We start from the raw sequence: 22,122 nt of genomic DNA, 5'->3' as shown, positions 1-22,122 counted from the left end.
TGGGGAGACTTTGCTCCCATTATTTACCAAGAGCTATTCAGTTCATCATTGAAATGTCTCCATTTATACACAAAGGGTAATTTTTTTATCTACTGTGCCTGTAGGATGATGTTGGTTTATGCAGGAGTGAATGACAAACCAAAAATGTTATGAAAGCTAATTTCTACAATGCATAAAACAAAATTGGCTCATTTATATAAGATACTTTACTTTAATAAACTTGCTTTAACACATTTTAATATAGCATATATCTCTGCACTATGTTGCAGTATTTAAGTTTACACAAAATCAAGTGATAAAACCTTACTTCACTAAATACTGTTTTCATTTGGTAAGATGTACAACTGAATTTTTATTGGTCAACTAAAAATAGGATTACTGGTTCAAAAACCTTGCAGTGGAACCTTTCTAATCAGGTTCACATGTAAAAAACTGTATTGTGTATCTTCATCTGATTGATGCTGTTTGTACTTTACTGTGTGTACAGTTCTTTGTGTGGAAATTTACTTGCAAAAATTTACAGAGTTTATTTTAACATTGTGCTGTTTCTATCCTTAAATGTAACTGGAGCACCTAAATATTTCACTTAATTTTAGTTTTTCATGCATTTATAATACCTATATTAATTTTCTTTCAAATGTTCTATTTCAGATAAAAATTTAATTAACAGACTAAAACCACAGTGTCCTTCGGGACTAAAAAAGTCTGGTTCTGAAGATCTGATGGTCTATTATATGAAGAGCTTTGTGAATGTGACATCAAACATAGTTTTGTGATATGATCTGTAATTCCTGTATGCCTCTGTATGTGTGTATATATTCAGATATTTTCTATATTTTTCTATCCTGAATCAGGTCATGGAGGAAGCAGGTACCTGAATGGAAAACACAGAAATATCTTTGCCTTCTCTTGGGGGATCACAAGGCATTCCCAGGCCATAAGGGACTGGGTCTGGCTTGGGATCTCCTCCCATTAGAACATACCCTGACTGTTTTTTCATGGGAGGGAGTCCTCACTGTCTCATCTTTGTTTTATCTGCTTGCATCCAGAGCTTTGCTCTTTATACTTCTAACAACATTCAGTAAGGGTTGAAGGAACATAGATGTATCTATAAATCGACAATGTTTCAAGATTGTTTGAATCAGAAACAGAGGTCTAATTACCTTCCTAATGGTGGTTTTTAGTTGGTGTCTCCACATTATTTTGTTGAGTTAGAACAGTACATACAGTATATATATTAAAATGCTTTTCCTTTATAAAGAAGTACAATAAGGAGAAGTTGTTTGGCATTCGGAAGGTTGTGGGTTCAATTCTAGCTTTCCCCACCACATGTCCAAGTGTCATTGGGCACAACACTGAACCCCATTGTATGACTGTGTGAAGGCTGATAAGTGAATGTAAATGTGCAGACGGGCGTAGTGTAAAATCTTTTGACTGGTCTAGATGAACTATAAAAGTGCAAAATAATTATAGTTTATTTACTAGTTAATTAAAATATAGAAGATATTAGTGCATTAATCTTTGAGGAAGGCAATCTGCCTTTAGGTTGTTTTTCTTTATTCAAATTTCTATGAATAGGAAACATACAACAATACAGGAACATTATGCACACGTAAGGGGGGTGACAGAAGTTAAACCTTTTTAGTGCTCCATTTAGCCAGGGCACTAACATGTTAATCATGGGCAACAAGATCAATCCTGCATGGCTCTAAATGTTGTAAATTCACCTTTTATAAACAGCATTGTTAATAATCGAATTAATTTGTCTCTAAGTGTTCAAAATTTTTTAGATTAAAAGTTTGAATGAGCTCCTCGCTGGATTTCTTCTCAATTAAAAATATCATTCTGTCTGGGTTATATTATTTCCAGAGTTGATTGTATCCACTTTGGTCACCAAATTGTGCAGTATCAATTACATTTCAATCTGAAAAGACTCACAAAGAGAGGGATGGCAATTAGAAAAGTTTTAATGATGAGAAATTACATGGTTATTTCTTTGGCGCTCAGACCTGGGAGGAAGACATGAATGCTGAGAATGACATGAGCTAAGATGATCATTTGTAAGGCTTAGATTTAAATATGTCTTCCCCCTGATCCGACACTGGTGGTGGATTGGCAGCCAGGGAGCGAGGAAGCCAGGAGTAGATGTGAAGGAAGATGGTGGAGGTGGGGTGGAGGAGGGATGAGTTCAGCTGACAAGCGAAGATGAACACGGTAGAAGCTCCTTTAAAAGCAAGGCGTCGGAAGGTGATTGGATGGAGAATCAGACGGACAGGATGCTGATTGGAAGGCCGGGGAGAGGCACCGAAGACTCACTGGAAGGTGGAGGCGGTGAAGGTGAGTCTTTCATTCTGAATTTTTGTCAAAACTTCATAACACATATACCTTTTCTGTAGAGTTGCAAATGTTTAACTGTTTTTGGCAAATGTGTGCAGTACAGTTGAGTAGAAACAGCTGAAGACTACCAGTTTGCTGTTGGGATTTTTACTGCAGTAAAGATCTGGAGGTTAAAATCTTTAGTGTCTTTGCACTGACACTTGACTCTTTGAAATCATGCATCATTTGTACCATTTTACTTATTTAATATTTCATCTGTTAGGTTAGAAAACTACACCTAGACCTACTGATGGTGTTGTTCTCGACTCACCGTGTGACATGTCGGAGTTAGTTTGGCCAAACAGGAATCAGAGCTCTCAGGATGACTTTTTAAATCAGATGTGAACAACTGTCCACTTGTATCTGAGTCAGCCAGGAAGCAATGCATCAGCATGAACAGGGCCTAAAAAAACAGGCTTTTTTGTACACAGTGAAATACACGGTTTACACTGGATACTATGACACTAGTAAGCAGTTTGCTTGGAAAGCAAGCCAGCTACAGTATTCAAGCATTTTCAGTTATTTCAAACAAACCATATATAGTTTTACCCTTCACACTTCTTTCTACTCAGTGTGCTGAGCCTTTATACTTGGTGTTTACGTTATCCTAAACTGGGGTAGAATTAGATGTAAAATGAAAAGCGGTTAAAAGGAAAACATGATTCCAGACACAAACAGAAATATTTCACTGAAATTAATTTTTCTGCAAGTTGTAGTGGTTGCAATGCAAAAAAAAGCATTGAAGAATTTATTTTTATGTGTGCCATGAAACCAGGTCTGGTAGAAAATCAAGAATGCTTGTAAAGTTCTAACTTCTTCAGTTTCTTTGAAATTAAGCTGACAAAAGGCTAAAAACAGCAAACTCCTAGAAACTATTACATTCTTTTAGTCAGCAAAACAATGAGACACTAAAACTATTTTGCAGTCAAGTTTTCTTTAAAAGCCTAAATAACTTATTATTAATTTGGTGTTGTGTTTGTACAAGTTCAAAACATTTTCTGTTTACACTGGGGGCGTCTTCTTCCTTTCCTCTGCTCTGACGGGCGTCTCCAGCATGTAACCCTTTGGGACCATATGAGGACAGACTAGGGGCAGTAATGAGACCAACACAGATTTGCAGTCACACTTGGATGTAAGGTCACACCCAAAAGTAAAAACAAATTTTTTAAAAACTCACCATTTGAGCCAAGTTGTTGCAAAACAGCTGAAACGAATGAATTAATGCCCCCGATGAGGCAAATATTGCAAAGTCTCATTTGAAATATTAGTACTGAAATACAAATGAGAATATATTCAGAGACTACATTTATTTGCAGTTACAGCAACACCGTAAAAGATGACAGAAGATGAAAGCATATTTAGGAAAGGAAGTGGGACAGAAGTCTGTTGTTTTACTGTAATTAACCCAACCCCTCAGTGGGCCATCTGTTACACTGCTAACATTTATTTTGTAGCCATGAATAAAGCTTTTGTTAAATGAGCACAATGTTCCAACATAACCGCTTATTATATCTGCGAGGTAGGTTTATTTATCAGCACTACAGAAATGCATTCTCAGCTGTCTTTAAGCTCAGGCAAGACACAGGACACCTTTCAAAAATATATAACAGTGCTGTAAAAAAAAAAACAAGCATTTGCCTTCTTAAAGATTTCTTCTATTTTTGCTTTTTCTCGAACCTAAATGTTTCAGATCATCAAATACATTTTAATTTCAGACAACCTGAGTAAATACAAAATGCAATTTTTCAGTGATGATATCATCTAATAAAGGAAAAGGGCTACCCAACCTATCCTAATCATTTTGAAAAAGTAATCGACCCCTAAATCTATTGACTGCTTGTGCCACCTTTGGCAGCAACAACTCGCTGCAGAAGAATTTTGGCCCACTCTTTTTTATAGAATCATTTTAGTTCAGCAAGATTTGGAGGATTTTTGAGCACAGCGGGTACAGAGTTTTAGTTTGTGGCACAACATCTCAATGACATTCAGGTCAAGACTAGGCCACTCAGAAGTGGACTTGCTGGTGTGATTCCCATCATTGCCCTGCAGCATGAAGTCACAAACTGTTGGTCGGATGTTTTCTTTCAAGATTTTCTGTTAGAACCATTTACTACAGCTCTCTATCAGTTACAGCAAGTCATCCAAATCATGAATCATCAAAGCAGCCCCAGATAATTACACATCCACCCCCATGTGTGACTGTTGGTATCCCGTCTTTTTCTGAAATACTATTGATTTTAGGCCAGATGTAACAGGACGCACAAAAGTTCCACTTTTGTCTCGTCAGTCTACAGAATATTTGGATGATCTGAAGATTTTTCTCAAGATTTTGATCAAGAATGTAATGTGTTATCTATAATAACCTGATGTTGAGTTTCCTTAGATCTCTCATTAGCTGAAAAGCCAAAAATAGCAATCATCAGTTTACCAGCAGTGAGAAGAGAAAACATTTCCCACAACAGCAGCATCCTTTTTTTGAAGACAAGAAATTAGGTGTTCAATTGCCTTTACACAGTTGTAGGAAAAGTGCAGCGCCACAGAGCAAACTGATAATTCAGAAATCCTCCATGAACCATTGCAAAGAGGAAACTCTGATTTCAGCATATCTAGACATGGTAATAGTTGTCTTGATGCAATTTTCCCACCCAGCCATGAACCCTTGTGGTTTATGTGCTCTAACATCATACAGCCAGATTCAGCACAGCGGGTACAGAGACCAATGCACTGCTTTGAGCTGGAATCAGGATATTATCAGTACTCCACACTGGAAGAAAGACACAGAGGGCTTTTATACTAAAAGAAGTGCAGGTACACACACATAACCCTGTTTGCTCCCCTCACTGGCACACTGAATAGGCCTCATTCAGACTTACCAGCATGCTTGGCAGCCTTAGCGGTGACTGAATCTTCTTAGTGCTGCTGATGGGCTGAGATGAGCTAAAGTGGTAAGCCTGTCTCCATTTATGCCGAGAAGTAAAACAGTCTGTCATACAAGCGGTGAGCATATGCTATGGGAGACAGCTGCCTCTCTCTGGTCTTTTTGTCCATTTAGGCTCCTCTCCGCAGAGGGACGACCAATTTGAGGCCATTAACAGGGTGTGTGTGCTTGTGTCAGATTAGGCTGAGAAGGAAATACGACTACTGAGTCTGTCTCGAGTTGGGTTTTTCCCTGCTTCCCTTGACCACTCATAGTTGTATATACAAACAGACGAGACCTGTTGGACGTGCCCTCAGCACATGGATCTGTGCTACACTAACATTACATCAAAGGCCGTTTCATTCGTTGGCTTTGCTTGACGTCAAATCCCTATCAAGTTCCAGCACTCCTGGACCCATTGCCCACATTGTAGGAGTTGGATTTTCCAGTGGAGACACATTAGGGTTTGGCAAAAAAATATACTGCCATTTCTTTCCCTATTTGTCAGATCGAGTAGACGATTTGACAGAAATACAAACCCATTCACATACAAAAAACTTAAAGTTTTTCTCAAGTTAACATAATTGTTTAAATATTTGTCACAGCTAAATAATTTTTAACATCCACACTAAGACATGCATGCTTACATTGTCATAAGAAGATGGGTTTAATGTTGAAATAAGCAAAACTTTATATGAGCAGTGTCCAAACTTCTAATCCGGTGTCCTGTAAGTTTTAAACATCTCTGCTAAAACACAACACATTGTAATGGCCTTATTACATTGGCATTGGCCTGTTAATGACCCATTGATTAACATTAGGTTTGTTGAAGCAGAAACACATTTAAAACGTGCAGGATATCAGTTTTTAAAGGGTGGAAATAATTGCCATAACTTCATAAAGTAACACTGGAATAACTATGTGTTAATTATTGTCAGTGATGTTTTTCCTCTTTCAGTGTGTGGCTCTGCTGACATAATCACTTTGTTAAAACTGTTCTTAGTTAATAATAAAAGTTTACCTTCTTCCAGTGGGCAGTAGGGGTTTAAAGTAATATTAAAACGTTTATTTCTTGTCTAGATTAAATCTATCTCTCAGAGCATTGCCCAGTTGCAGCTAGCATGACATAATTGTTGCCAACATCAATGTCAGCACTAAACATTAAATCTGTGTCAGAGTCTGCCAACACTGTTCTTTTCTAAACAATAATGGCAGACAAACTCAGTCCAGTAAATGCTCTGAATTATTATTATTTATATATCTCACGTTCTTCCTCTTGACATCTGAAATTATTTCTGAGACTAGTTTACACTTCTAAATTCTCTGGCAGGCTGGTCACAGAAACTATAAATCATCAATACAAAACTCCCTCGACATGCGAAGCCAGTTTGTCCCATCACAAGTCCGTTGATGCAGGCGTGAGACAACCTTTCTTGCAGAGCCTGTGGTGTAAGATAGGCTGGTTGCCCCCCTGACTGTATCAGCCTCTTCAGAAAACACATGGAGACAGAAACAAGGCGCCATTATCCTGCCATTGAAGAGTTTTGTGAAAGGAGCTATTAAAACATGAACATGTATACAATCCACTTTAACGATATAAATGGACCAGAGATAAAACCGACAATGGCATATGCAGTTCATTTGCAATCTGGACATAGAAGCAGATCTACTACGCTGATTGCAACTGGGAAGAACTGCTGCACGAGGACCCGACACACTGTGAGTGCTTTAGAAGGTCAAGGGGCCAATAAACAGAACGCCTGCTTGGTGAGAACTCTGTTGCCAGTTAGCGAGTTTGTTACTATATTTAGTTTGTCTTCAGACCTCTCTAGTTTTAAAAAAGCAACTAGAAATATATATAGCAACTTTTTCTGGAGTTATTGATGCCATTAGTCAAAGTAGAGTCATTAGTTATCATTATTATTTGTCTAAAGAATCCCTGCATTGCTGCTGTTTTCATTTAGTCTATTTAGATTGTTAATTAATAACAAATTGCTTTTTTCTACCGTACATTTTGTAGGTTTCTAGGGAGCTGGAATTGTGACATGAAAATAAAATAAAGCCGCAGCACAGAGAAATCACATCTGGACTGAATTACTCTACTCAACATTTTTGATTGGGATTGTTCACCTAAATATGGTACAAATGGTGCATTGTCTTAAAAGCTGTATGTATCCAGTTATAAATAACTGCAACAAAAAAGAAGACATTACATGATGGTTACATAAAAGGTTAAATGTGAATTATACATTCTATACTGAGGACCTTGGTTTTCACCTCCTTTGTCAAACTAAAGACAAAGCAGTCTGTGAGGTTAATGATTTCACTAATGAAAAGCTGCCATCTTCAAACTAAAACTGTTCAAAAGTTCTGTTTACTTCCTTCCAAACTCAATCTTGGCAATGCAACAGCTTAAAGCTATGCAACAGCTTGCATCGTCCATTATTTATCTTCTAAATTGAATCTTAATAAATCAGATAAATTTGGATTCCCAATAAGAGGCCGATCACATGAATGTAACTAATACTGAAGCTTTTCCAGTAGCCAAGCGCTGAAGTATCCGGCAAAGCCGACAGCAGCTGCTGAGAGAAGGCATTCTGGGAATGTGACAACAGGAGGAACACAAGTGGCAGTGGGGCTGTCTTCAGACAGCAGAAACACAAACCCTCTCAGATACACACGTTCTTCTATGACTCACTAAAACAGTAAATAATATTCGATGGAAAGTTATATTAAACCAAAAAAAAAACTGAAGAACAAATTCAAAACTTTCCCAATTGCTCTGAAATCTTCTTCTGAAATTCTGAGGATTTCTGAGGAGTGAAAAAATATTGAAAGAATATTGTTACATTGTGATGTTACGACTGACACCATCATCAACTTTTGATATGGTTTTGTTGAAAGAGTAAAAAAAAAATCAGGGATAGGTTTTAAGGAGAACTTTCACACTGCAAAGTAAAATTCTGAGGAAATCCAAGGCTCTCTTATCAGGTAGCATAGTCCTCCTTTTTAACAGACTCATAAAAACACACAGTGATCACATACCCTGTTTTTGTGAAGTCGAAGGCAGTCCATATTCTCAAATCGTGCGCCAGATCCAGAACATTACTGCCATGAAATGAGAACTCCAGTGGCAGTCTGAGCTGTCTGAGCCAGGATACAGTCCCACCACATCCTGTGTTTCCACACACACATGAACTAAAACACATACGCTGCTGCTCCCTCAGCGCAAGGAAAAAGCAGCTGAAATCACTCTGAAGGAGATGGTTATGCTAATTAAGCTTTACTGAATTAGGAGGAAAATAGTGTCTCCCTTTCATGCCTCTGGAAACTTTGTCCTCATATGAGAGAGGAGGGACAAGAACGTGTGCATGCACATGTCTGTGTGTGGGTGTATGTTCTCCACAGTGGGACAGGGGGCAGCTGCTGCTGCCTGAAAAAAACCATCTGTGGTGTTTGCCTTAGTAGCAACAGTGTCATACCAAGCACTGAAAGAGGTTAAAAAGCATGAAATCTGTATGTAATGGTGCCCTAGTCAAATCTGTACCGCCATGCACACGTACGGTGTTTGGAAAAAGTAGTATCATCCCATGAATCAATCTAAACCATCAATGTATTTTCATAGGATTTTTTGTGACAGAACTACACAGAGCAGTGGATGATAGTAAATTGAAAGGAAAAGGATGCATGATTTTCAAAAATGTTTTACAAAAACAACAAAAAACTATTTGGAACATGTTGTGTGCATTTTTATTATTTTATTCTGATACCCTTAAATAAAATCCAGTGCAACCAATTGGATTCAGAAGTCAGCTATTAGGAAAAAGTCTGCCTGTGTGTAATCTGATCCCAGTATAAATCCCAGCAGCTCTCTGAAGGACTCAGAGGTCTGTCCGAGAACATTAGTGAATAAACAGTATCATGAAGACCAAACGAACCAGTGGAAAGATCAGGAAAAATATTATGTAGAAGTTGGAAGTGAAGTTAAGTTTGAAAAAAATAGAAATAGTATGGCAGGGCTGCAAATTGCAAACCTTGCGCAGCTCTGAAGGAGCTGCAGAGATCCACAGCTTGGATGTGAGAATCCGTCAATACAACAATAATTAGTTTTGCACTCCACAAATCTGGCTTTTATAGAAGAGTGGCAAGAAGAAAGTCATTTTACAAAAAACCTATAGGAAGTACAATTTAAAGCCTTCCACAACCCATGTAAAGGTTAATTTTTACCTGCAAAATGCAGTGTGGGGAGAAAAACCGACGGTGCACATTATGATAAATGGACTGAATTTGTAGGACACTAGAGCGACATTCACCCAATCACACTCAAATGCGCACATACAGTATTCATACACTAATGTACAGATCGGCAGGCAACTTGGCTTTAAGTGAATTGCCCAAAGGCACATCGACATGTGGCAGCAGGATGCTGTAATCAAACCCACATCTCTTCCCAGCAAGCTACAGTCGCCCATGAATAACCATGAACATGCCTTATCCACATTGAAACATGGTTGTAGCAGCATCATGCTGTGGTGCTTTTCTTCAGTGGGGACAGGGAAGCTGTTCATAGTTTATAGGAAGTTGGGTGGAGGTCAATCGAGAGTTATTTATATCTAAGCTTCCACATATTAAAAAAATATTTAAACTGATGTATTGTATTCTTTCCACTTTCCACTACTTTGTGTTGGTCTATCACATAACATTCTAACAAAATAGACTGAACTTTCTTGTTGTTACATAATACAATTTGAAAACAGAGAGCCAAGGATCCTTTTGCCACATCAGTGAGACTGATAGCAAAAATAAGAGACTGGCCGACAGACAGAGAAAACAACAAACATCAGAAAGCCACGGACAGAGAGGGTGAACGAGTATGCGTGTGCGTGTCGATAGCTTACCTCAACTATCTCTGTACAGGCATGGAAGACGAGCTGCTGCCTCTGGGGATCTATGACAGCCACCTGGACCAAAGCATTGGGCTTCCTGTCTCTGCCCGAGGCCGCCAGATCATTACAGGCTTCGCAGAGGAAGAGAGGGAGGAAGGGAGAGGAGATCAAGGAAAAAATAGGAGATGAGAGGAGGGAGAAGAAGATTGTGACAGATGAGAAGATAATCCTTCATGATGCATACATAAGAGAGAAAAATCACACAAATGGTGTCACAAATGACAAAATATGACAATAACTGTAGATAAACAATAAAAAAGAAGGCCAACAGTGGTTCATAATAATCTTCTCTCAGATTCAGTGTCAAATGACTAAGAACTAAGGATGTGCTTTAACACAAAGAAGGAATTGAACAGTCTGCATGTGGAGATTTAAATTCCCAAAACACAATGAAGGTTTGGAGAAATAAGTAAAATATGTGGACACAGAGATACACAATTACTGCATCAGCACTTGATTAAAATGCAGCCAGACAACCAGAGCTCCTACTGGCAGTGAGATATCAGTTTTATTAGGGCTTTCATTTTTGACATCAAAAGCTGCTTGTCGCTCAGATTCAAGAGACGTCGAGACCCGAACCGAAACTCTACCCTAATCTCTAAAACCTCAGACTTTACTGCCGTCACAGCTGCTCCACCAGAGGATGTGAGTTTGTGAAGGCTCCAAACAGCACAGAAAGGAGGAAGGAGACACACCAAGTAAGGCTGCATACAAAAAAGAAAAGAATATCACCCCTCAACAGCTGTAAAATGCGGGTAAAGCTTTTTTATTTTGCATCTATTAACTCTGTTTATATCAAAAATTTCTGTAAACTCCCAAAAGCCCAATAAAGCTGTTAGTATAGTAAATAATGTGTGCATGTTTGACTAAGAGTAGAATAAACTGCCAATGAAAGCAGATGCTTCAACTTACAATAACTTCTTAAATCATCCCCAATTCAAGAAATACAATCAAAAAGGTTCCACATTTCTTTCTACATTACATCTTGAAAGTAAAACACTTTTTTTTTTATCTACCTTGAGTTTCTATGGAGTATGAAGACATACACTAGAACTATAGGAAGTCATGATTCTTATGAATGTCATTATTTATGGGCTTTTAATAATGCTTTCAATGATTTTTAAAAACAAGAACAGCGAGTAAAAATTGGAATTGATTGTTAATTTTCTCTAATTCACACAAACTGTTGACCACTCTATTAGGTTGCTCAGTTTCTTTCTCACACAAAGCTGACTTGCTGGAGTTCAAAACGAGCATCAGAATAGGAAGAAAGGAGGGTTTAAGTGACTTTGCAAGGTTCTGGATGCCAGGCGAGCTGGGTTGAGTATGTAAATATCTTTTAAATAATGACTTCAAAAAGAGAAAAATAACCAGTCAGTACCATTTGGGCTGCAATTGCAAAAGGCCACACCTAGTGCTACTCCAGACAGCTATGAACAGGGTACCGGGGTAACAGACTTACCAATACTCGTTCTCGTACTCATGCTCATCGTCTTCCGCCTCATCCGGGACCATTATTACATTATGGAAAATAATTAACTTTATCACAATATGCTAATATTTTGAGAAGGACCTGTATAAATAAACTGAACTGAATTGAGACATACAGGTGGAAAGGGGAGGCAAAGGGAGCATCTGTATCTTCTGATTTGGTTGAAGGCAAATATGTAGATGCAGAAGGGTCTATGGCTGAGGTGGAAGATAAAACATTTGCGATGTGACAGGAAAGCTGTGGGTCAAAGGAGGGTGGGATGTCTGTTTGGCCGTGAGCAGGAGAGGATAATGCTGAGCTTGTTTCTCAACTGAACCTATTGAAGAATGTGTTTAGTTCATTGGCTGTGTTCAGACCTTCATCGCTCTGATCATCCTTCTGGTTGAAGCTTGTGATCTTCTTTATCCCTGACAACACATCTATGATATTGTTTCACTGGAGCTTGATCTCCAGCTTTTTCTTGTACACCTCCTTGCTGTGTCTTATCTATCTTATCACCAAAACTGGACAATAAATTTAAAAAATGTTGCCTGGTTCAATAAGTATCGGTTTCAGCTGCAACATATAACTGTTGATTACCATGTCCATCCATTATGTTGGCTACTTCCAGTTAATAGTTAATGGACTGAACTTATTTGGTGCTTTTTTAGTCATATGAACCACTCCCACATTCACCCAATCACACTCAAACATTCATACACTGATACACACATCATAGGCAACTTGTGGTTAGGTGACTTGCAGCTGGAATTGATGCCACAACTTTCAGATTGCAAGACGACTACTCTCCCCACTGAGCCACAGCCAGACAAAGCACCATGTCACAGAGCTCAAATCATCTCAAACTGGTTTCTTGAGCATGACAATGAACTCACCGTGCTCCAAAAACCTCCAGCCTTTTGGGAATATGGTGGAAAAGGAAGATTATCATCATGGATGTGCGGTCAACATATCTGCAGCTGATGCTTTCACGTCAATATGGACCAATATCTTTAAGAAATATTTCAACACCTTGCAGAAGCTCTGCCACAAAGAATTAGGTAATCTCCAAAGTCAAACGGGATCCAAGCAATGTGTAACCAAAACGGCAGGTGAGTGCATTTACATGCACCCTAACTAATGCTTGGTATATGTCCCCTTGCAGCTCTAGAGAAACTATGCCCTTGTGTTAGCCATTGATACACTTCTGGCATAATCCTAAATCAATACCTAACAGCTTTTCTCGCCAGAATTGGCAGATCTCCTTTAAGTTGGTGAAATCCTGTCACAAACGTGGCATTTAAGCTTTTTTTACAAATATTTTTTAAAAGGTTGGTATGGTGATTAGATGAATTCTATTATTCCTCGACTATTCCAATATTAGTTTGTATATTTGTCATCATTGCCCCATCAGACTACCCAGTTGCGTCCAAGTTTCAATCATCTGACCCAAGCTGTCACCCTTAGATGAAAGGAAATACAGGGGTTGGACAATGAAACTGAAACACCTGTCATTTTAATGTGGGAGGTTTCATGGCTAAATTGGACCAGCCTTGTAGCTAGTCTTCATTGATTGCACATTGCACCAGTAAGAGCAGAGTGTGAAGGTTCAATTAGCAGGGTAAGAGCACAGTTTTGCTCAAAATATTGAAATGCACACAACATTATGGGTGACATACCAGAGTTCAAAAGAGGACGAATTGTTGGTGCACGTCTTGCTGGCGCATCTGTGACCAAGACAGCAAGTCTTTGTGATGTATCAAGAGCCACAGTATCCAGGGTAATGTCAGTATACCACCAAGAAGGATGAACCACATTCAACAGGATTAACTGTGGACGCAAGAGGAAGCTGTCTGAAAGGGATGTTCGGGTGCTAACCCGGATTGTATCCAAAAAACATAAAACCACGGCTGCCCAAATCACGGCAGAATTAAATGTGTACCTCAACTCTCCTGTTTCCACCAGAACTGTCCGTCGGGAGCTCCACAAACACGGCCGGGCTGCTATAGCCAAACCTTTGGTCACTCATGCCAATGCCAAACGTCGGTTTCAATGGTGCAAGGAGCGCAAATCTTGGGCTGTGGACAATATGAAACATGTATTGTTCTCTGACGAGTCCACCTTTACTGTGTTCCCCACATCCAGGAGAGTTACGGTGTGGAGCGTACCACCCAGACTGTTGCAAGACCAGAGTGAAGCATGGGGGTGGATCAGTGATGGTTTGGGCTGCCATATCATGGCATTCCCTTGGCCCAATACTTGTGCTAGATGGGCGCGTCACTGCCAAGGACTACCGAACCATTCTTGAGGACCATGTGCATCCAATGGTTCAAACATTGTATCCTGAAGGCGGTGCCGTGTATCAGGATGACAATGCACCAATACACACAGCAAGACTGGTGAAAGATTGGTTTGATGAACATGAAAGTGAAGTTGAACATCTCCCATGGCCTGCACAGTCACCAGATCTAAATATTATTGAGCCATTTAGGGTGTTTTGGAGGAGCGAGTCAGGAAATGTTTTTCCTCCACCAGTATCACATAGTGACCTGGCCACTATCCTGCAAGAAGAATGGCTTAAAATCCCTCTGACCACTGTGCAGGACTTGTATATGTCATTCCCAAGACGAATTGACGATGTATTGGCCGCAAAAGGAGGCCCTACACCATACTAATAAATTATTGTGGTCTAAAACCAGGTGTTTCAGTTTCATTGTCCAACCATGGAAGGTAAGGATGTTTGCAAATAACCAGGTATTTATAAACTACAATCTACATGCTCACTGTCCACAGTCAGTTTGTAACACAACAGACTCAGGGCTGACTAAGAAAAAAGCCCCTGCTCAAAAATCAACACTTCCAGCTTTAACCAAAATTTGCACTTGCCCAAATGGAAGGCCCACATGCCTTCTGGATAAAGGGTTCATGTTACGTTGATACAAAGAAATACGAATTCAGCCACAATGTGTGGACGATTTGCTGTGAAGCTTTTAAACTTAAGAACATTAAACCAAGTGTAAAGCAAGGTGGTGGTGTCATCATGCCAAGGAGCTATCTTTGTACCAGAGGTGTTGTGCAAAGTGGATAGGATAATGAAGAATCATTAACTTCACCTCATATTTGCAGCCGGGATGCTTGAAATGTACTGTTTTAACAGGACAATAATTTTGGAATGGTTACAGGTGGCTAGCATTAATCCTGGGAGAACAATCCTAACCTCAGCTCTTTCTAAACATTTCTGGAATCCCTGGTAAGTGGTAAAAAAACAGCCATTTTAAAAGGAGTTTTATTATTTTTGATAAGAATACTGGTCAAATTGTTGTTTAGAATGTCTCCAGAAGCTTGATGATGCCTACAAAAAACCCTTTGGTATCCCCAAAACTTTCCAAGTGACAGAGTTATGCTCCTCTATGTGAATTTGTTGTCTATACTGCTTGTGGCATCCCAAGAGCTTGCAGTGGTCGACTTGGCAGGGGACATGGCTTCGTCCTTTGCCTTATCTTCTGCCTCCATTTTCTCTGGCATGGGTCTTTAGCACAAGCTAAAAGTAAGAGTGTAACACCACATTAAGACAGCACAGTATGTTAATGCACGTATTGTGCTTCAAAATTTGTGTTTTAATTCTGACGGTCATTACTACAAAATGAACCTTGTTTTAATTTTTTGCTAAAACATCTTAAAAAATAGCCCCTACTGATATTTTCCTGACCAAACATAATTATAATCTCTTTGTCTAATATAAAGTCTAATTTAAAATACTTCATTGAAAGAAACTTTGTGTTAATTGGCATTTTATATACTGCTCTAAGTATATAAAAGAAAATTTCCCCAGAAACCTGCTTGGGTTTTATTTTATTTGTTCAGGCCTGGCATCTGTCCAGCTATTGATCTGAACTCAGAGCCTGCAAAAATAAAAAAGTGCTTGTATTCACTCAATAACGTCTTAAATGAGATAAATCAAGATGTAGTGTTTCTTTACCATTTATTCAAATGTGATTGTTGTACATTGTACAGAGCCTCGCAAGGATTGGGTTAAAGTTTACTCAATATTTAAACTACTTTACAAACAGGCAAGTCTATCTTCATCTATGGTAAAAAGTGAAATTGTTGGGTACAACAGGAATAGAAAGCTGATTCTGCTGTGGGATTTCTGTCCTCGGTTATTATAAGAACAGCAACACTAATAAAGCCAGTGTTTAATGAGCATTTCTCATGCAGTTTACCACAATAAAGCAAAGCAATAAAAACAGCCACTTCTAACGTACAAGTTTCACAGCTTCTTGGAATCTTTCACTTTTTAAACAACGTTTTATAAAACAAAAGAAATAACCCACATCTGCTTAGAAATCTTTAGTTATGCACCACCTATGAAGTTTTTACAGTCATATTCAATAAACAACCTTTAAGCATGTATTAAAACATACTTTTCATTAAGCCTACAGGCTTGAAAACAGGCTTGAAAACATCAGTCAGTGTGTAATTAATCCATATAATTTATTTAACTGTGAAATGAGTTACTGAAATAAATAATTTTAACAGTATTCTAATTTATTGAATATTTAGCTGTTTCTCTTGTAGGTGAAGCCACTAAATGTTTGACGTTTTCTTTAAAACAGAAACTACTCCTTGATCAGTGCTTCTGTGTTTCTTTTGAGTGAATGCTGTGTCGTCTTAACCCTCCAGCCAGTTAAATATTTAATCATTAGACAATAAAACTCATTGCTGACTCATTTTCATCACTGACAAACAGATTTACCAGTAATGACTCTAAAATTTCGAGATGGTTGCAATATTCCAGTTTCTTTGTTAGTGGTGCTAAACTAATTATCTACGATATGTCAGAGCTCTGATAAGTTAAAATGTGATCATGATTTTCTTTTATATGACCAGAAAACAAATTTGTCAATGTGAGATTAAGCTTAGAAAGTTCATCCAAACATTGCATCTGGTCTTCATTAGATTGTAAGGTCCTGGGAAATTGTCAAGATGCATTTAATTACTTTGGAAAACATTTTCTTTAGTTTTTCATCTACAGTCTTAGTAATTGTCATGCAGACACACAAAAGGTTTAATAAACTTTAAAAAATACTCAAGAAATTTTTAAAAATAGCATATTGAAAAGCTTAAAGACATTCTTAAAATAGTTATCTGTACCAAGGGTCAGTCTGCTGAATAAATAAAGCTGTCCATGTTCTACATTTGAACCCTGTGATATCAATTCTGCTATGGCTTCTGATTCTATTAAACTAAATCACATTTACTCATTTCTTTAAATCTACTCAGGATGTCTCATCATGTGACCTGCAGGCAGTAGGGGGGACAAGTTGGGACAATTGCAAGGGCCCTCATTCACAGGGGCCCAAAAAAGATGTCAACATTAAATATATATATATATATATATATATATATATACATACAGGGGTTGGACAATGAAACTGAAGCACCTGTCATTTTAGTGTGGGAGATTTCATGGCTAAATTGGACCAGCCTGGTAGCCAGTCTTCATTGATTGCACATTGCACCAGTAAGAGCAGAGTGTGAAGGTTCAATTAGCAAGGTAAGAGCACAGTTTTGCTCAAACTATTGAAATGCACACAACATTATGGGTGACATACCAGCGTTCAAAAGAGGACAAATTGTTGGTGCATGTCTTGCGGGTGCATCTGTGACCAAGACAGCAAGTCTTTGTGATGTATCAAGAGCCACAGTATCCAGGGTAATGTCAGCATACCACCAAGAAGGACGAACCACATCCAACAGCATTAACTGTGAATGCAAGAGGAAGCTGTCTGAAAGGGATGTTCGGGTGCTAACCCAGATTGTATCCAAAAAACATAAAACCACGGCTGACCAAATCACGGCAGAATTAAATGTGTACCTCAACTCTCCTGTTTCCACCAGAACTGTCCGTCGGGAGCTCCACAGGGTCAATATACACGGCCGGACTGCTATAGCCAAACCTTTGGTAACTCATGCCAATGGCAAACGTCGGTTTCAATGGGGCAAAGAGCGCAAATCTTGAGCTGTGGACAATGTGAAACATGTATTGTTCTCTGATGAGTCCACCTTTACTGTTTTCCCCACATCCAGGAGAGTTACAGTGTGGAGAAGCCCCAAAGAAGCATACCACCCAGACTGTTGCATGCCCAGAGTGAAGCATGGGGGTGGATCAGTGATGGTTTGGGCTGCCATATCATTGCATTCCCTTGGCCCAATACTTGTGCTAGATGGGCGTGTCACTGCCAAGGACTACCGAACCATTCTTGAGGACCATGTACATCCAATGGTTCAAACATTGTATCCTGAAGGCGGTGCTGTGTATCAGGATGACAATGCACCAATACACACAGCAAGACTGGTGAAAGATTGGTTTGATGAACATGAAAGTGTATATATATATATATATATATATATATACATATATATATATATATATATGTATATATATATATACATATATATATATATATATATACACATATATATATATATATATATATATATATATATATATATATATGTATATATATATATACACATATATATATATACATATATATATGTATATATATATATGTATATATATATATATATATATATATATATATATATATATATATATATATATATGTATATACAGGTCCTTCTCAAAATATTAGCATATTGTGATAAAGTTAATTATTTTCCATAATGTCATGATTAAAATTTTACATTCATATATTTTAGATTCATTGCACACTAACTGAAATATTTCAGGTATTTTATTGTCTTAATACGGATGATTTTGGCATACAGCTCATGAAAACCCAAAATTCCTATCTCACAAAATTAGCATATCATTAAAAGGGTCTCTAAACGAGCTATGAACCTAATCATCTGAATCAACGAGTTAACTCTAAACACCTGCAAAAGATTTCTGAGGCCTTTAAAACTCCCAGCCTGGTTCATCACTCAAAACCCCAATCATGGAGGCAGTCTTACGACTGCCGACCTGACTGCTGTCCAGAAGGCCACTATTGACACCCTCAAGCAAGAGGGTAAGACACAGAAATAAATTTCAGAACGAATAGGCTGTTCCCAGAGTGCTGTATCAAGGCACCTCAGTGGGAAGTCTGTGGGAAGGAAAAAGTGTGGCAGAAAACGCTGCACAACGAGAAGAGGTGACCGGACCCTGAGGAAGATTGTGGAGAAGGGCCGATTCCAGACCTTGGGGGACCTGCGGAAGCAGTGGACTGAGTCTGGAGTAGAAACATCCAGAGCCACCGTGCACAGGCGTGTGCAGGAAATGGGCTACAGGTGCCGCATTCCCCAGGTCAAGCCACTTTTGAACCAGAAACAGCGGCAGAAGCACCTGACCTGGGCTACAGAGAAGCAGCACTGGACTGTTGCTCAGTGGTCCAAAGTACCTTTTTCGGATGAAAGCAAATTCTGCATGTCATTCAGAAATCAAGGTGCCAGAGTCTGGAGGAAGACTGGGGAGAAGGAAATGCCAAAATGCCAGAAGTCCAGTGTCAAGTACCCACAGTCTGGGGTACCGTGTCAGCTGCTGTTGTTGGTCCACTGTGTTTTATCAAGGGCAGGGTCAATGCAGCTAGCTATCAGGAGATTTTGGAGCACTTCATGCTTCCATCTGCTGAAAAGCTTTATGGAGATGAAGATTTCATTTTTCAGCACGACCTGGCACCTGCTCACAGTGCCAAATCCACTGGTAAATGGTTTACTGACCATGGTATCACTGTGCTCAATTGGCCTGCCAACTCTCCTGACCTGAACCCCATAGAGAATCTGTGGGATATTGTGAAGAGAACGTTGAGAGACTCAAGACCCAACACTCTGGATGAGCTAAAGGCCGCTATCGAAGCATCCTGGGCCTCCATAAGACCTCAGCAGTGCCACAGGCTGATTGCCTCCATGCCACGCCGCATTGAAGCAGTCATTTCTGCCAAAGGATTCCCGACCAAGTATTGAGTGTATAACTGTACATGATTATTTGAAGGTTGACGTTTTTTGTATTAAAAACACTTTTCTTTTATTGGTTGGATGAAATATGCTAATTTTGTGAGATAGGAATTTTGGGTTTTCATGAGCTGTATGCCAAAATCATCCGTATTAAGACAATAAAAGACCTGAAATATTTCAGTTAGTGTGCAATGAATCTAAAATATATGAATGTTAAATTTTCATCATGACATTATGGAAAATAATGAACTTTATCACAATATGCTAATATTTTGAGAAGGACCTGTATATGCTTGAGAACTGGTAAAGAGAAGCATGGACAGACAAGGAAAAAGGATAACTTTGGGTGTACTTGGTACCATCAGACCAGAGGCTTTATGTCTTAGACACTTAGGTGAAGAGAGGGGTAGAGCTGCAACTGATCACCACTCGGTGGTGTGTTGGATCTGATGACAGACAGACCCGGTAAACCCAAATGAGTGGTGAGGGTGAACTGGTAAAATTTGGTTCTAAGGGAGGTTGGGAGAAATGGAGTCAGAATTGAATACCAGTGTTGAGAACCTCCATTGCAAATGCAGTTCAGACGAGCTTTGTTCCGAAGTTAATTGGATCCTATTACAGCAGAAACCGGAGGACATGCTGGCTGGAACCATTGTTGATGAACATTTTCAAGATGAAGAAGGAGGCCTTTTGGACCAAAGCGTTAGTTGTGATAGATTTATAAAATTGTGCATGGCAGGAATTCAGAGAGGCTATGAATTAGAGCCCTTCATTGCAATTGGGACCCGCGGGACCTGATGCAAATCTCGCAGGAGCGGGTGGTTTTAAGGGTTACTGCGAGAGGCCCAAAGTAGACACCGGGTCCCAATATGTTATAGGGATGAAAAGTATAACTGAGGTTGGAAATAAAATCACTAATGGAGACTGGAAAAAAAACTAAATTGTATAATCAAATAATGTAATGTTCTCACTACAAATATGAGCTTGTTCTCAGTGCAGGTTGGACTTTGACAGGGCTGATCATTGTTTCCTTTCCTCTTTCTTATATACAGTCATATACAGTAATTTATTGGTCTGATATAATATTCTAATCCTAAATGTCGTGTTTTCATTAGCTATAAGTGGGATATTATCATAATTCACAGAAATAAAGGCTTGAAAACATCAGTCCGTGTGTAATTAATCCATTTAATGTTTCACTTAGTGAATTGAGTTACTGAAAAAAGGAATTTTTCAATAATATTATTATTTATCAAATATGATTGTAAATGGATAGAATTTCTCCTGAGATATGAATTATGACCATAAAAATCTAAGTAGTTGATATTACCAAAAAAGATACAGTGAGCTTTGTCATTTGCAGGGAGTTTGAGGTTAAACCACTGCTTTCCACCCCAAAAAGAGTCATTTGAGGTAGTTTGGGCAACTGATTGAGATATTTGTAGGTTTTCTGGGCATGTCTCACTGGGACACTGATCCTAAATAGGGAAGACCCATTTCAGAGTCAGCGCTAGAGAGACTATATATCTCTTTTGCCCAGAGAATGCCATGAGATCAACCAAAATGACTTGGAGAGTATCACTTAGTAAAGGATGTTGGGTCTTCCTAGACCTGTTACTTTTATGACCTCATGACAAATAAGTGAAAAACAACAGTTGGATGGAAGGAACCTAACCTTGCTTTAAACATCGCCACTATTTCATCCTTAACTTGTCTGGTGTAGCCCTCTGTCTTCATGTGGCCGTTAATTCATCAATGATCTCTTAGAAACCTCTAAAGCCTTCACAGAACATATGTATTTATTTTGAGATTCAGTTACACAGGTGGACTGTATTTAGCAGGGCAACAAATTCACATGCAAATGCATGTTCATATTTTTATTTGTAAATGATTGTGAAAAGCATGAATAATTTTCCCTTCAATTCAGAATTATGCACAGTTATGCACTTTGGTTATCACATAACGTCCAGTAAAAAAGTTTTTTTTTTGTTGGTTGCAGAGTGGAAATAGAAATCGCAGACAGAGGAGCTGTTTGAAGGGTTGTGTCTGCAAATGACGTTAACACAACAAAATATTTATTTAACCTGCAGAAGCAATCGAGCTGCATAACACGTAATCTCTGTTTGGATCACCAACGTATTTTCACTTTTCACTCAGTAATTATTTGTTTATTGAAAGCATACCCTGTTCACTCCCACTTATGATGGGATCATTCCTAAACTTGCTCATGCTGCAACGCGTTCTTTTGATAATGATCTGTGTACGAATAGTTGCCCATGTTAAAATAGAAAAGACCGCCACATCTACATAAGCTGGATTAAGAGGCATTGATTCGTTTTAGAGAAGCATTGATTTATATCTTTGTTATTATCCACAAAAAGGAAGCACTGACAGAGAATAAATGATAGTGCTGGCAAAACTTACTCTGTTGGATTTTGAGACAAAGATGAACT

The 22,122-nt window shown here is 38.7% G+C and overlaps 1 protein-coding gene across 4 annotated transcripts in view; it reads right to left on the bottom strand.

Annotated features, from left to right (window-relative positions):
• inpp4b (inositol polyphosphate-4-phosphatase type II B) overlaps nt 1-22,122 on the bottom strand; it is a 268,417-nt gene that overhangs the window by 206,814 nt on the left and 39,481 nt on the right. For 3 of the 4 annotated variants that reach the window (XM_047365702.1, XM_047365701.1, XM_047365700.1), the window contains exon 3: nt 10,192-10,310. In XM_047365702.1, the coding sequence (XP_047221658.1) occupies nt 10,192-10,310 (119 nt within the window). Of the gene's footprint in view, nt 1-8,338; nt 8,606-10,191; nt 10,311-22,122 lie in introns of those variants that run through there. The other variant, XM_047365703.1, reaches the window with a different exon arrangement.

This window comes from Girardinichthys multiradiatus, chromosome 5 (assembly GCF_021462225.1).
Source record: "Girardinichthys multiradiatus isolate DD_20200921_A chromosome 5, DD_fGirMul_XY1, whole genome shotgun sequence".
NCBI lineage: Eukaryota > Metazoa > Chordata > Actinopteri > Cyprinodontiformes > Goodeidae > Girardinichthys > Girardinichthys multiradiatus.
Note: the sequence above shows the minus strand (reverse complement) of the source record. Positions and strands in the feature narration are given on the sequence as shown.